The sequence below is a fragment of the Salvelinus sp. IW2-2015 genome, linkage group LG18 (assembly GCF_002910315.2).
Source record: "Salvelinus sp. IW2-2015 linkage group LG18, ASM291031v2, whole genome shotgun sequence".
In the NCBI taxonomy this organism is placed as follows: Eukaryota; Metazoa; Chordata; class Actinopteri; order Salmoniformes; family Salmonidae; genus Salvelinus; species Salvelinus sp. IW2-2015.
Genome location: NC_036858.1, coordinates 34,317,453 through 34,331,468, shown reverse-complemented (window position 1 = coordinate 34,331,468; position 14,016 = coordinate 34,317,453). Strand labels below are relative to the sequence as shown.

General features: G+C 42.6%; 1 protein-coding gene across 2 annotated transcripts in view; it reads right to left on the bottom strand.

Annotated features, from left to right (window-relative positions):
• eno4 (enolase 4) overlaps nt 1-14,016 on the bottom strand; it is a 39,902-nt gene that overhangs the window by 12,269 nt on the left and 13,617 nt on the right. The window contains exons 4-10 of one of the 2 annotated variants that reach the window (XM_024009079.3): nt 6,316-6,452; nt 5,638-5,807; nt 5,028-5,159; nt 4,520-4,588; nt 1,057-1,221; nt 843-968; nt 539-734 (exon numbers count right to left, since the gene is read on the bottom strand). In XM_024009079.3, the coding sequence (XP_023864847.1) occupies nt 539-734; nt 843-968; nt 1,057-1,221; nt 4,520-4,588; nt 5,028-5,159; nt 5,638-5,807; nt 6,316-6,452 (995 nt within the window). The remainder of the gene's footprint in view (nt 1-538; nt 735-842; nt 969-1,056; nt 1,222-4,519; nt 4,589-5,027; nt 5,160-5,637; nt 5,808-6,315; nt 6,453-14,016) is intronic. The other variant, XM_024009080.3, reaches the window with a different exon arrangement.

Sequence of the window (14,016 nt, the reverse complement as noted above, 5' to 3'; positions counted from 1 at the left end):
AACGGGCTTTGGTAACAAACAAAAAAACAAAAAAAATATTCTGTTGCAATCTTCAGCTAGCTCCTCTTTCTTATATTAAGAGGCTTGAAAAAGTATTATTGTGATATAAGGCCATAGAATTAATGACCGGAGAAAAAAAACGTATTTTCAACGTCCGGAAAATACGTATTTTCACCTTTCATTCAGCACCTAAAATGCACCGGATTTCAACATCTGGAAAGGACGTCTAAAAGATTCATCCAACAGAATCCATCAGAGCAACCATGTATGTCAGCGTGTGAGTGAACTCACCCCATCCCTTGGTAAAAATCCTTAGTTCCATCTCTGTCGTATACACCGTGTCTATTCAGTTTTGATGTTATGACGTCAATTAATTTAGGTCAATCTGGCCAATATGTAGGCTAATTCCACTAGCATGGATTTGATTTCCCGCCATAAAACCATGCATACTATACATTTGACTTACAATAGGACAATGAGTCATGTATTAGTAAACAATAGCTCTATGTAAAACTGACTCCATCAGTGGCTCCCTTACCTTTGTTCTCTGTGGTGACGTGGATCAGGTCGGTGACTGTGGTCTCATTGCTCTGATTGAGGATATACCCTCTGACCCCTGGAAGAGATGGGGCGTCTTCCCGTGAGCTGTGACACTGGGGCTTGGAGGAGATGTCAGAGAGCAGGCTACACGAGCCTCCAACCACACTGCTCAGTCTCTCCCACTGCTCCACATCCTTACACAGGGGTCACATACCATGAGCTTCTACAAGCACATTTGTACTCACCAACGCATGTCTTTCGTTTACTGCGGTATTGTGTTCAGAGCCGTGTTCCCGTCTTACCTCTTTTCGCAGAGGATCGATCAGAGCTACGACTGCTGGGTATTTACTAATCAAAGCCTCATACATGTCCACTAGTTCATCAGGAGACTTGGCTGTTCCTGTAATAACTTCATACTTTCCTTTTGACTGTAGAGCAGCAAAGACAGAATTAATACATAGAATTGTACTCATTGTGCAAGGGCACACTGCATGTTTTAACATTCTGTTTACATACATAGTCCATTAGGTTGTGAGCAGCACAGTTTACTGCTAAATGTATCCCCTTTCCAAGTGCCAATCCAAGATTGTTAGATGCTTCAGTAATTAGATCGAGAGGCTGCTCAGGACGCTCATACCCAACAACTAAGGCTCCAGAGTCAGACACTGTTGTCAGTACGGGCTGGAAAGAGAGAAGGAATGTTTAGTCAGCCATCATAAATGTACACAAAGTGTCATTGTTAATAATATACTTATATCTGTGGAGAGAAGTGCTGGATCCTCTATTTGCAGTTTGATAGTGCAACTAGTGCTTAACCATAAACAGGCGGCGTTGAATTGATTCAAGCCTTGAAAAATCTATGTTTTCATGTAATATAAACAGCGCCTTCAGAAAGTATTCACACCCCTTGACTTTTTCCACATTTTGTTGTGTTACAAAGTGGGATTCAAATGGATTTAATTGTCAAGGATTTACACAAAACACTCTGTAATGTCAAAGTGGAATAAAAATTCTAACATTTGTAAAAAATAAAAATGAAAAATAAAACACTAATTTATCTTGATTAGATAAGTATTCAACCCCAAGTCAATACATGTTAGAATCACCTTTGGAAGTGATTACAAATTAGTCTTTCTGGATAAGTCTTTTTCTAAGAGCATTCCACACCTGGATTTTGCAACATTAGCCCAAATTCTTCAAGATTTGTCAAATTGTTTGTTGATCATTGCTAGACAATCATTTTCAGGTTTTGTAATAGATTTAAGCAAATTTAAGTCAAAACATTAACTCGGCCACTCAGGAACATTCACTGTCTTCTTGGTAAGCAACTCCAGTGTAAATTTGGCCTTCTGTTTTATGTTATTGTCCTGTTGAAAGGAGAATTAATCTCCCAGTGTCTGGTAGATAGCAGGCTGAACCAGGTTTTCCTCTAGGATTTTGCCTGTGCTTAGCTCCATTCCTTTTTTTTTATCCTGAAAAACTCACAGTCCTTAACGATTACAAGCATAACATGATGCAGCCACCACTATGGTTGAACATATGGAGTGGTACTCAGTAATGTGTTTTATTGGATTTGCCCCAAACATAACATTTTGTATTCAGGACAAAAAGTGAATTGCTTTGCCCCATTTTTGCAGTATTACTTGAGTGCCTTGTTGCAAACAGGATGCATGTTTTGGAATATTTGTATTCTGTACAGGCGTCCTTCTTTCACTCTGTCAATTAGGTTAGTATTGTGGAGTAACTACATGTTGTTGATCCATCCACAGTTTTCTCCTATCTGTACCGTTGTAGTGACTGGGTGTACACTACCCAAAGTGTAATTAATAACCTCACTATGCTCAAAGGGATATTCAATGACTGCTTAAAATATATATATATATATATATCTACCAATAGGTGCCCTTCTTTGTGAGGCATTGTAAAGCCTCCCTGGTCTTTGTGGTTGAATCTGTGTTTGAAATTCACTGTTCGACTGATGGACCTCACAGATAATTGTATGTGTGGGGTACAGAGATGAGGAAGTCATTCAAAAATGTAAAAACTAATATTGCACATAGACTGAGTCCATGCAACTTATGTGACTTGTTAAGCAGTTTTACTCCTGAACTTATTTACAGTAGTCTTGCTAAGGCGTTGCCATTTCAGGTTTTCATTTTTAGTTCATTAGTAAAAAAGGTTAAAATCATAATTCCACTTTGATATTATGGGGTATTGTGTGTAGGCCAGTGACATAAAATCTCAATTGAATCAATTTTCAATTCAGGCTGTAACACAACAAAAGTTGGAAAAAGTAACATATTCAGTCTTAGAAATAAATCAAAAGATAACATATCTAAACTCAGCAAAAAAATAAACGTCCTCTCACTGTCAACTGCGTGAATTTTCAGCAAACTTAACATGTGTAAATATTTGTATGAACATAACAAGATTCAACAACTGAGACATAAACTGAACAAGTTCCACAGACATGTGACTAACAGAAATTGAATAATGTGTCCCTGAACAAAGGGGGGGTCAAAATCAAAAGTAACAGTCAGTATCTGGTGTGGCCACCAGCTGCAATAAGTACTGCAGTGCATCTCCTCCTCATGGACTGCACCAGATTTGCCAGTTCTTGCTGCGAGGTGTTACCCCACTCTTCCACCAAGGCACCTGCAAGTTCCCGGACATTTCTGGGGGGAATGGCCCTAGCCCTCACCCTCCGATCCAACAGGTCCCAGGCGTGCTCAATGGGATTGAGATCCGGGCTCTTCGCTGGCCATGGCAGAACATTGACATTCCTGTCTTGCAGGAAATCAAGCACAGAACGAGCAGTATGGCTGGTGGCATTGTCATGCTGGAGGGTCATGTCAGGATGAGCCTGCAGGAAGGGTAACACATGAGGGAGGAGGATGTCTTCCCTGTAAAGCACAGCGTTGAGATTGCCTGCAATGACAACAATCTCAGTCCGATGATGCTGTGACACACCGCCCCAGACCATGACGGACCCTCCACCTCCAAATCGATCCCGCTCCAGAGTACAGGTCCTGGTGTAACGCTCATTCCTTCAACGATAAACGCGAATCCGACCATCACCCCTGGTGAGACAAAACCGCGACTCGTCAGTGAAGAGCACTTTTTGCCAGTCCTGTCTGGTCCAGCGACGGTGGGTTTGTGCCCATTGGCAACGTTGTTGCCGGTGATGTCTGGTGAGGACCTGCCTTACAACAGGCCTACAAGCCCTCAGTCCAGCCTCTCTCATCCGATTGTGGACAGTCTGAGCACTGATGGAGGGATTGTGCGTTCCTGGTGTAACTTGGGCAGTTGTGGTTGCCATCCTGTACCTGTCCCGCAGGTGTGATGTTCGGATGTACCGACCCTGCGCAGGTGTTGTTACACGTGGTCTGCCACTGCGAGGATGATCAGCTGTCTTTCCTGTCTCCCTGTAGCGCTGTCTTAGGCGTCTCATAGTACGGACATTGCAATGTATTGCCCTGGCCACATCTGCAGTCCTCATGCCTCCTTGCAGCATGCCTAAGGCATGTTCACGCAGATGAGCAGGGACCCTGGGCATCTTTCTTTTGGTGTTTTTCAGAGTCAGTAGAAAGGCCTCTTTAGTGTCATTGACCTTAATTGACCTTAATTGCCTACCATCTGTTATTTGTTAGTGTCTTAACGACCATTCCACAGGTGCATGTTCATTAATTGTTTATGGTTCATTGAACAAGCATGGGAAACAGTGTTTAAACCCTTTACAATGAAGATCTGTGAAGTTATTTGGATTTTTACTAATTATCTTTGAAAGACAGGGTCCTGAAAAAGGGATGTTTCTTTTTTTGCTGAGTTTATATCCACCAAAATGTATTTACTTTATTTTCTAGAAGATAGAGTAAGAAAGACAACATGTACTGTAGACCCTGACTCAACTGTGAGTTATAAGACACAAATAGAGCCCTATACTGTATCGGCCGCAAGGATCGGCCGCAATGTTCCTTACCCCTGTTTTTGAAGCAGCGTTCATTATTTTCATCATCTCCTTTTGAAGCTCAAGTACCATTGTAATGATCTGTTGGGAGAGTTCACAGATTGTCTTCGATACATGTTTCTTTAAACTATGTAATACCAAAGCTTGGCAGAGAAAATGTGCTACGTTGGAAAACAATCAGGAACATTGGTTGACTTGACCTCGACACTCTCAAGACTAGTATTCAGTAAGTCCTGTATGGTCGTGTGCGGTGTAGTTGGTAGAGCACGGCGCTTGCAACACCAGGGTTGTGGGTTCGATTCAAGCGTGGGATCAGAATGAATGTATGCACTCACTACTGTAAGTCGCTCTGGATAAGAGCGTCTGCTAAATTACTTAAATGTGTAAGTGTCCAGATAGAACACAAAGAATGAACTTGAGTTTTGATGGACTCTCCCAGTAAAACTGGGCAGATCGAGAACAAAGTGTGTACCTTGAAATTGGAGAATAAAGGCTGAAAATATGTTGTGAGTGTCAATACTTGTTTGAGTCTTTGTCCAGCTTTAGGGATGACAATGACTTCCTCCAGTAAATTGAGTTTTCCTGGGGACATCTTGCCACAGCTCAACAAAGTTACCAAGGGCACAGGGATGTGCATCTCTTTTGGACACGGCTGTTAAAATAAAGAAAAAGCATAGTAAAGCATTTGGTGTTTTACAAATGTGACCCGTTTCAAGAAGCGAGGCGTATGTCGCACGCCACTACTTCACAAGAGTGGCATTTGAACGTTTTATATTTTAAAAAATCAAAATGCGTTTTTTGCCAGAAATGCCTTCTGGAACATAAAAGACTTGGTGAGGTATTATTGAACACTTTAGTTACACAAGCAGATTTTGGACATTATATGCCCAAGTCAAGAGAAGATGGTCAATAATATTACTCAGCACTTCTGACACTTTTTAAAAACTACTCGCTACATGTTTTGTATGACAACTAGATGAAATAGCCTCCCTACACCCACATATACTGTATAGTATCTGGTATTGCCTTTAGGCCTATCATTCCTGATCAATGACCTATATCACATTGCATGACATTGCATGGTGTTTGTGTGTATGCAGGTATGTGTGTTGAAGGGGGGGCTCACTGACTTGTTGGTTTCGCAGAGCTTTGATGTACTTGTACAGGGGGATGCATTGCAGTAGAGCCCCAGTCTTGGCCACAGCCAAGGACACTGAACCAATGGCCATGCTGCCAGGCAGGACCAGCTCTGAGGGCTCTGGAGGCGGAATGGGCTTCTCTGTGCTGTTGCCTTTTTTGCCTGGAAAACCAGAAACAAACTTTATCTGCCTCAATGTTGTTACACAACTTGAGAGGAAGAAGAATTTCCCCCAGTGACTGACTGAGAGGCCAGGCCTCCCACAGGGACTCTCGTACAACACACAGTGGGCTTTATCTGTCACTAGAGAGAGGGGAGGAGACGGTTTACCACAGGGGGGCCACTAGGGAAATAAGCACGAGAGATGAGTGCATTGGACCACTGCTTCAACCGAGACTTCTCTATGGAGCTGGGACCTAATACTGGCAGAGCTCTTAAAATAACACCTCTCAATGTGTCTCCCAGGTGGAAACGTCAGTGTAACATTTAACCTGCACATAACCTCTGAGCACCAGTCCGTTTCTTTATGCATACTTAAAACATACACAGGGTCCCCGCTGCTGTATTTGATTGAGAACAAGCGAATGTTTTGAAAGAAAAGCATCCAGTGGTAATATGATGCGTGATATCAGATTATCTGGCAGGCTGGCCCAGGGGAGAGGTTCGTTACCTTTGTCTCCACCCTTCTTGTCTTTGGGGGGTGCGGTGGGAGGGGATGGCTCAGGCACAGGCACACTAGGTGGCTGGTTCTCCTTCTCTCTGTTCCGAATGTCCTGGTCCTCCAGGTAGCGGGCCATGAAGAAATCACTGCCACACAAAACAAATACCACTTGGCCTTCCACAGGAGCAGCATAGAGTTATCAAAAGCAGCATGCATGACACTATGGGGTTGATCAGGACAATGGTTTATTTTACCCTTGGTTGAGCCATTGTATAATAGGAGAAATGTCAGATATTGACCAAAGAGGTACTGATGGAGAATGGAACACACTCCTTATGTGACACCAGAATTACCAGAGCATTGTATTTGAGAGAGCACAGCAAACTATGTTCTGTCTCTGCTATTACAAAGCCATCATACATTTTTTAAATTATTTCTGAATTAGGTACAGAGTCAACAAGTTTGCTTGATTGGCTATGTAAAAACAAAGCACTGGGTCTTACTTTCAGTTTATACATTTTAAACGTGTAGGCTGATATTTTTGGAGGCTGTCATGTAAAGCTGGGAAGAACAACCGAAAATTATCGACACCGACAAACTAACCACCTATCGTGGATATTTTTCTGATCGTGTTCATTACGAAAAATAGCCTATTTGAATAAATAACCCTACTAGAGAAATGTGAAGTTTGAAATAAGAAAAAGTTTGCTAATATGGGTGATTGTTAATGGGACAATTGATAGCTACATCGTTCAAAGTAGTAGGTGTAGTTTTAAGGGTAATATATATAAAATAACTGTGGTGCACAGTTATTGTTATAGTTCAGTAAATTTATCGTGATATGGATTTTTGTCCATATCGTCCAACTCGACTGTCATGCTAATACCACATGGCCTAATGTGGTATGATCATAACTAACAGGAGGCAAAAGGCTCCAGTCCATCCCAAACTATGTGCAAAGGCACCCCTTGAGGGGGAAAAGGTGTTGTCATGCCCTCTTCACGACTGTCTTGGTGTGTTTGGACAATGATAGTTCGTTGGTGATGTGGACACCAAGGAACATGAAACTCTCAACCAGCTCCACAACAGCCCCGTCGATATTAACGGGAGCCTGTTTGGCCCGCCTTTTCCTGTAGTCCACGATCAGCTCATTTGACTTGCTCACATTGAGGGAGAGGTTGTTGTCCTGGCACCACACTGCCAGGTCTCTGACCTCCTCCCTATAGGCTGCCTCATCGTTGTTGGTGATTAGGCCTACCCACTGTTGTGTTGTCAGCAAACTTAATGATTATGTTGGAGTTGTATTTGGCCATGCAGTCGTGGATGAACAGGGAGCACAGGAGGGGACTAGTGTTGAGGATCAGCGTGGCAGAAGTTTTGTTGCCTACCCTTACCACCTGATGGCGGCCCGTCAGGAAGTCCAGTATCCAGTTGCAGAGGGAGGTGTTTAGTCCCAGAGTCCTTAGCTTAGTGATGAGCTTTGTGGGCACTATGGTGCTGTACGCTGAGCTGTAGTCAATAAACAGCATTCTCATATAGGTGTTCCTTTTGTCCAGGTGGGAAAGGGCAGTGTGGAGTGCGATTGAGATTGCGTCATCTGTGGAAAATCTGTTGGGGCAGTATGTGAATTGGAGTAGGTCTCTAAATTATCCGAGAGGATGCCGTTGATGTGAGCCATGACCAGCCTTTCAAAGCACTTCATGGCTACCGACGTGAGTGCTACGGGGCGGTAATCATTTAGGCAGGTTACCTTCGCTTCCTTGGGCACAGGGACGTGGTGGTCTGCTTGAAACATGTAGGTATTACAGACTCGGTCAGGGAGAGGTTGAAAATGTCAGTGAAGACACTTGCCAGTTGGCCCACGCATGCTTTATGTACACGTCCTGGTAGTCCATCTGGCCCTGCGGCTTTGTGAATGTTGACCTGTTTAAAGTGAAACCTCTGCTTTTATGAAACCAAGATTGAAATCTTCGGCCTGAATGCCAAGCGTCACGTCTGGAGGAAACCTGAAAAGCCAGAGCCCAGACTTGAACACGATCTAACATCTCTGGAGAGACCTGAAAAATAGCTGTGCAGCGACGCTCCCCATCCAAACTGACAGAGTTTGAGAGGATCTACAGAGAAGAATGGGAGAAACTCCCAAAATCAGGTGTGCCAAGCTTGTAGCGTCATACCCAAGAAGACTTGAGGTTGTAATCACTGCCAAAGGTGCTTCAACAAAGTACCGAGTAAAGGGTCTGAATACTTATGTAACTGTGATATTCATTAAAAAAATAAATATATATATACTTTTGCAAACATTCCTGAAAACCTGTTTTTGCTTTGTCATTATGGGATATTGTGTATTGATTGATGAGGGTAAACAATAATTTAATCCATTTTAGAATAAGGCTGTAACGTAACAAAATGTGGAAAAGGTCAAGGGTTCTGAATACTTTCCAAATGCACTGTATACACTGAGTGTACAAAACATTAGGGACACCTGCTCTTTCCATGACAGACTGACCTGTTGAATCCATGATCTCTTATTGATGTCACCTGTATAGATGAAGGGCTTTTCACACTCACATTTTGCAGTGTGTATCAAGAATGGTCCACCACCCAAAGGACATCCAGCCAACATGACACAACTGTGGGAAGCCTTAGAGTCAACATGAACCAGCATCCCTGTGGAATGCTTTTGACACCTTGTAGAGCATACCCCGACAAATGTAGGCTGTTCTGAGGCCAAAAGGGGTTGCAACTCAATATTAGGAAGGTGTTTCTAACGTTTTGTACACTCAGTGTATACCAAATAAAGACTTTTTCAGAAACAACCCAGCTGAAAATTGTATGATTTCATGTTTGTGTCACTAACGCAATACCCTTTCGGCGAGGGTATCTAATTCGATATTGCAGCTCTGCCAAGAGGAGCGAACGACAGCAGTTCAGCAGAGGACAATACCATGCTAGGCTTTGGCATCTTGGCACAGTATGCGCTGAGGGCAGGGGTAAAGCTAAGCAGTGACCCCTCCTCCCTCTAACCTAGTGCCCTCGTGACTCCCCAGGGATGCCAATCTCTGTGAGATCATATTATGTGATCATTACAGCTAATGCTGTCACTTGGAGAAGTGCCATGCCTTTCAAATAATCTAATATGCATGCACTGCTATACAAGTATTGGCATTACAAGCTATGCCATCCAACTTGAGGAGAAAAATATGAAATATATTCCTCTAAGACAACTGGAATTTGCCTTTATTTTCAGTTATGACCAACTTCTTATTTACAATGACAGCCTACACCGGCCAAACCCAAACAACGCTGGGCCAATTGTGCGCCGCCCTATGGGATTCCTAATCACAGCCGGTTGTGATACAGCCTGGAATCGAACCAGGGTGTCTGTAGTGATGCCTCTAGCACTGAGATGCAGTGCCTTAGACCGCTGCGCGACTTGGGAGGCATAAGGATTTGCTGGATGGAGATTCAAGTTCTTTATTATTTAATACATTTGTCTGGGAACATTTATCAGACATTTGATATATTTCACTAGGATTTAGCACAAGCTACTTCTTATCGGCAGTCCCTGGTTCTAGAACAGGCAAACCGGTTTCATTTATTTAATTTTGATTGTTATTGATCTAGTTTTGTCTTTTGGGGCATTCTATAAAATAACTAGAATGATATAGTTAATTAACTAGAAGATACTCTAAAAACGTTGCAGCTGTGATATACTATTTAATTACATTAGATACGTTGTGGACACCAAATAGTTTAGGCTCCATTGAATCCATGCATTTCCTTAAGTCTAGACCACATGTCAAACACAAGCCTGCGGGCCGAATCCAGCCCGACACATCTTTCCCGTGATTTGACACAATGATTTGTGTTGTCAAATAATTTTGGCCCGCTTCCATGTCGCCCCTGATGCTCTACACTACAAGTCACCGCAAGTACTGCCAAAGTACTGCCAATGCACTGCCAAAAGGCAGTGCCACACACACACCCCACTCCTCCCAGACCCACACAACCTAATCTTCTACCGGACCGAAACTTTAAACATGTTGTAGGCTAAATGTTCATGCCAAGTTTCTGTTCTAACAGGTCATTGCTGAAAATGTAATCTTGGTTGTCAAAAAGTTATAAAATAAAGGATTTGCACACGGACAATAGGACACACAGCGAGTATAAATAAGTAAACAGCTGAGTCATCTACTCTATGGAATTACAGCCTGATGCACTTGCATTGGGTGAATGCAATGTCAATTGCGCTGCTTTCGTGTGTCCTGTAAAGTGTACAGACTAGAGGCCGATTTCAAGTTTTCATAACAATCGGAAATCAGTATTTTTGGGCGCCGATTTGCCGATTTCTTTTTTTTTTTTTTTTTTTTTTTTTACACCTTTATTTAATCTTTATTTAACTAAGCAAGTCAGTTAAGAACACTTGAACATTTTCAATGACGGCCTAAGAACGTTCTGCCTCGGGCAGGCAGAACGACAGATTTTAACCTTATCAGCTCAGGGGATCCAATCTTGCAACCTTACAGTTAACTAGTCCAATGCTCTAAACTGATTACATTGCACTCCACGAGGAGCCTGCCTGTGCCGCGAATGCAGTAAGCTAAGGTAAATTGCTAGCTAGCATTAAACTTATCTTATAAAAACAATCAATCAATGACTGTCATTGCTCCAATGTGTACTTAACCATAAAGAGACAATTACTCGATGCGACACATCTTTCTAGCTGTAAATCAGCTAGAAAGATGTGTCGGCATCGAGTAATTGTCTCTGGCCTCTCCCAGTTAGGGGAGTGACGAGCTCTACAGCAAGTCTCACAACTCAATCGCTGGTTGAAAACTGTTTTCTGCCCCTCCCAAAAGATAGAATTTGTAGATAATTGGCCCTCTTTCTGGGACTCACCCACAAACAGGACCAAGCCTGACCTGCTGAGGAGTGACGGACTCCATCCTAGCTGGAGGGGTGCTCTCATCTTATCTACAAACATAGATAGGGCTCTAACTCCACTAGCTCCACAATGAAATAGGGTGCAGGCCAGGCAGCAGGCTGTTAGCCAACCGCCAGCTTAGTGGAGTCTGCAATAGCACAGTCAGTGTAGTCAGCTCAGCCATCCCATTGAGACTTGTCTGTGCCTCGACTAGGTTGGGAAAAATAAACATGGCGGTGTTCGCCTTAGCAATCTCATTAGGATAAGATCCTCCATTCCTGCATTATTGAAAGAGATCGTGACCTCACATCTCAAAATAGGGTTACTTAATGTTAGATCCCACTAAGGCAGTTATAGTCAATGAACTAATCACGATCATAATTATGTGATTGGCTGACTGAACATGGCTTAAGCCTGATGATTATATCTGTGTTAAATGAGGCCTCACCTCCTGGTTACACTAGTGACATATCCCCGTGCACCCGCAAAGGCGGAGGTGTTGCTAACATTTACGATAGCAATTTCAATTTACAAAAAAAAATGACGTTTTCGTCTCTTGAGCTTCTAGTCATGAAATCTATGCAGCCTACTCAATCACTTTTTATAGCCACTGTTATAGGCCTCCTGGGCCATATACAGCGTTCCTCTCTGAGTTCCTGAATTCCTATCAGACTTGTAGTCATAGCAGATCATATTCAAATTTTTGGTGATTTTAATATTCTAATGGAGAAGTCCACAGACCCACTCCAAAAGTCTTTCGGAGCCATCATCAACTCAGTGGTTTTGTCCAACATGTCTCTGGACCTACTTACTGCACAGCATCATACTCTGGACTTAGTTTTGTCCCATGGAATAAATGTTGTAGATCTTAATGTTTTCCTCATAATCCTGGACTGTCGGACACCATTTTATTACGTTTGCAATCGCAACAAATAATCTGCTCAGACCCCAAAAGAGCATCAAAAGTCGTGCTATAAATTCTCAGACAACACAAAAATTCCTTGATGCCCTTCCAGACTCCTTCTGCCTACCCAAGGAGTCAGAGGACAAAATCAGTTAACCACCTAACTGAGGAACTCAATTTAACTTGCGCAATACCCTAGATGCAGTTGCACCCCTAAAACGAAAAACATTTGTCATAAGAAACTAGCTCCTGGTTAACAGAAAATACCCGAGCTTTGAAGCAAGCTTCCAGAAAATTGGAACGGAAATGGCGCCACACAAACTGGAAGTCTTCCGACTAGCTTGGAAAGACAGTACCGTGCAGTACAAGAGCCACGCGCTGCTCGATCATCCTACTTTTCCAACTTAATTGAGGAAATAAAGAACAATCCAAAATTTCTTTTTGATACTGTTGCAAAGCTAAACTAAGCAGCATTCCCCAAGAGAGGATGGCTTTCACTTCAGCAGTAATAAATTCATGAACTTCTTTGAGGAAAAGATCATGATCATTAGAAAGCAAATTATGGACTCCTCTTTAAATCTGCGTATTCCTCAATGCCTACATTCCTGAGTCTGCCCAAACTCTGCCAGGACCTAGGATCAGGGAGACACTCAAGTGTTTTAGTACTTATCTCTTGACACAATGATGAAAATAATCATGGCCTCTAAACCTTCTAGCTGCATACTGGATCCTATTCCTACTAAACTACTGAAAGAGCTGCTTCCTGTGCTTGGCCTCATATGTTGAACATAATAAACGGCTCTCTATCCACCGGATGTGTACCAAACTCACTAAAAGTGGCAGTAATAAAGCCTCTCTTGAAAAAGCCAAACCTTGACCCGGAAAATATAAAAAATATCGGCCTATCTCGAATCTTCCATTCCTCTCAAAGATTTTAGAAAAAGCTGTTGCGCAGCAACTCACTGCCTTCCTGAAGACAAACAATGTATACGAAATGCTTCAGTCTGGTTTTGACCCCATCATAGCGCACTGAGACTGCACTTGTGAAGGTGGTAATACTGGCCTTTTATGGCGTCAGACCGAGGCTCTGCATCTGTCCTCGTGCTACTAGCCATTACGTGCCACGACCCATATTAGAGAAAACATCGCGGATCACCACATTCTTTTGGAGAGACTGGAAACCCAAATTGGTCTACACGGACAAGTTCTGGCCTGGTTTAGATCTTACCTGTCGGAAAGATATCAGTTTCCTAGCCACCGTGCTTCTACACCTGCATTGCTTGCTGTTTGGGGTTTTAGGCTGGGTGTCTGTACAGCACTTCGAGATATTAGCTGATGTACGAAGGGCTATATAAAATAAACTTGATTGATTGATTGATAAACATCAATGCCTTTCTTAAAATCAATACACAAGTATATATTTTTAAACCTGCATATTTAGCTAAAAGAAATGCAGGTTAGCAGGCAATATTTACCAGGAGAAATTGTGTCATTTCTCTTGCGTTCATTGCACGCAGAGTCAGGGTATATGCAACAGTTTGGGCCGCCTGGCTCTTTGCGAACTAATTTGCCAGAATTTACTTAATTATGACATAACATTGAAGGTTGTGCAATGTAACAGGAATATTTAGACTCATGGATGCCACCCGTTAGATAAAATACGGAACGTAATAAACGTTTTGTTATCGAGGTGATAGTTTCCGGATTAGTCAAAGGTATATGGTTTAGAGAGAAATAGTCGACGTGTTATAATTCCTGTAATAACTTGCGGCTGAACTTGAAAGGGGTTCCTTCGTTATTTTACCGTTCATGTCTTCCATAGAGAATGTCTTGATCTACTTCAAATGAGGTCTGTGTTTCGTGCAGGCTTAAACCGCCTCGA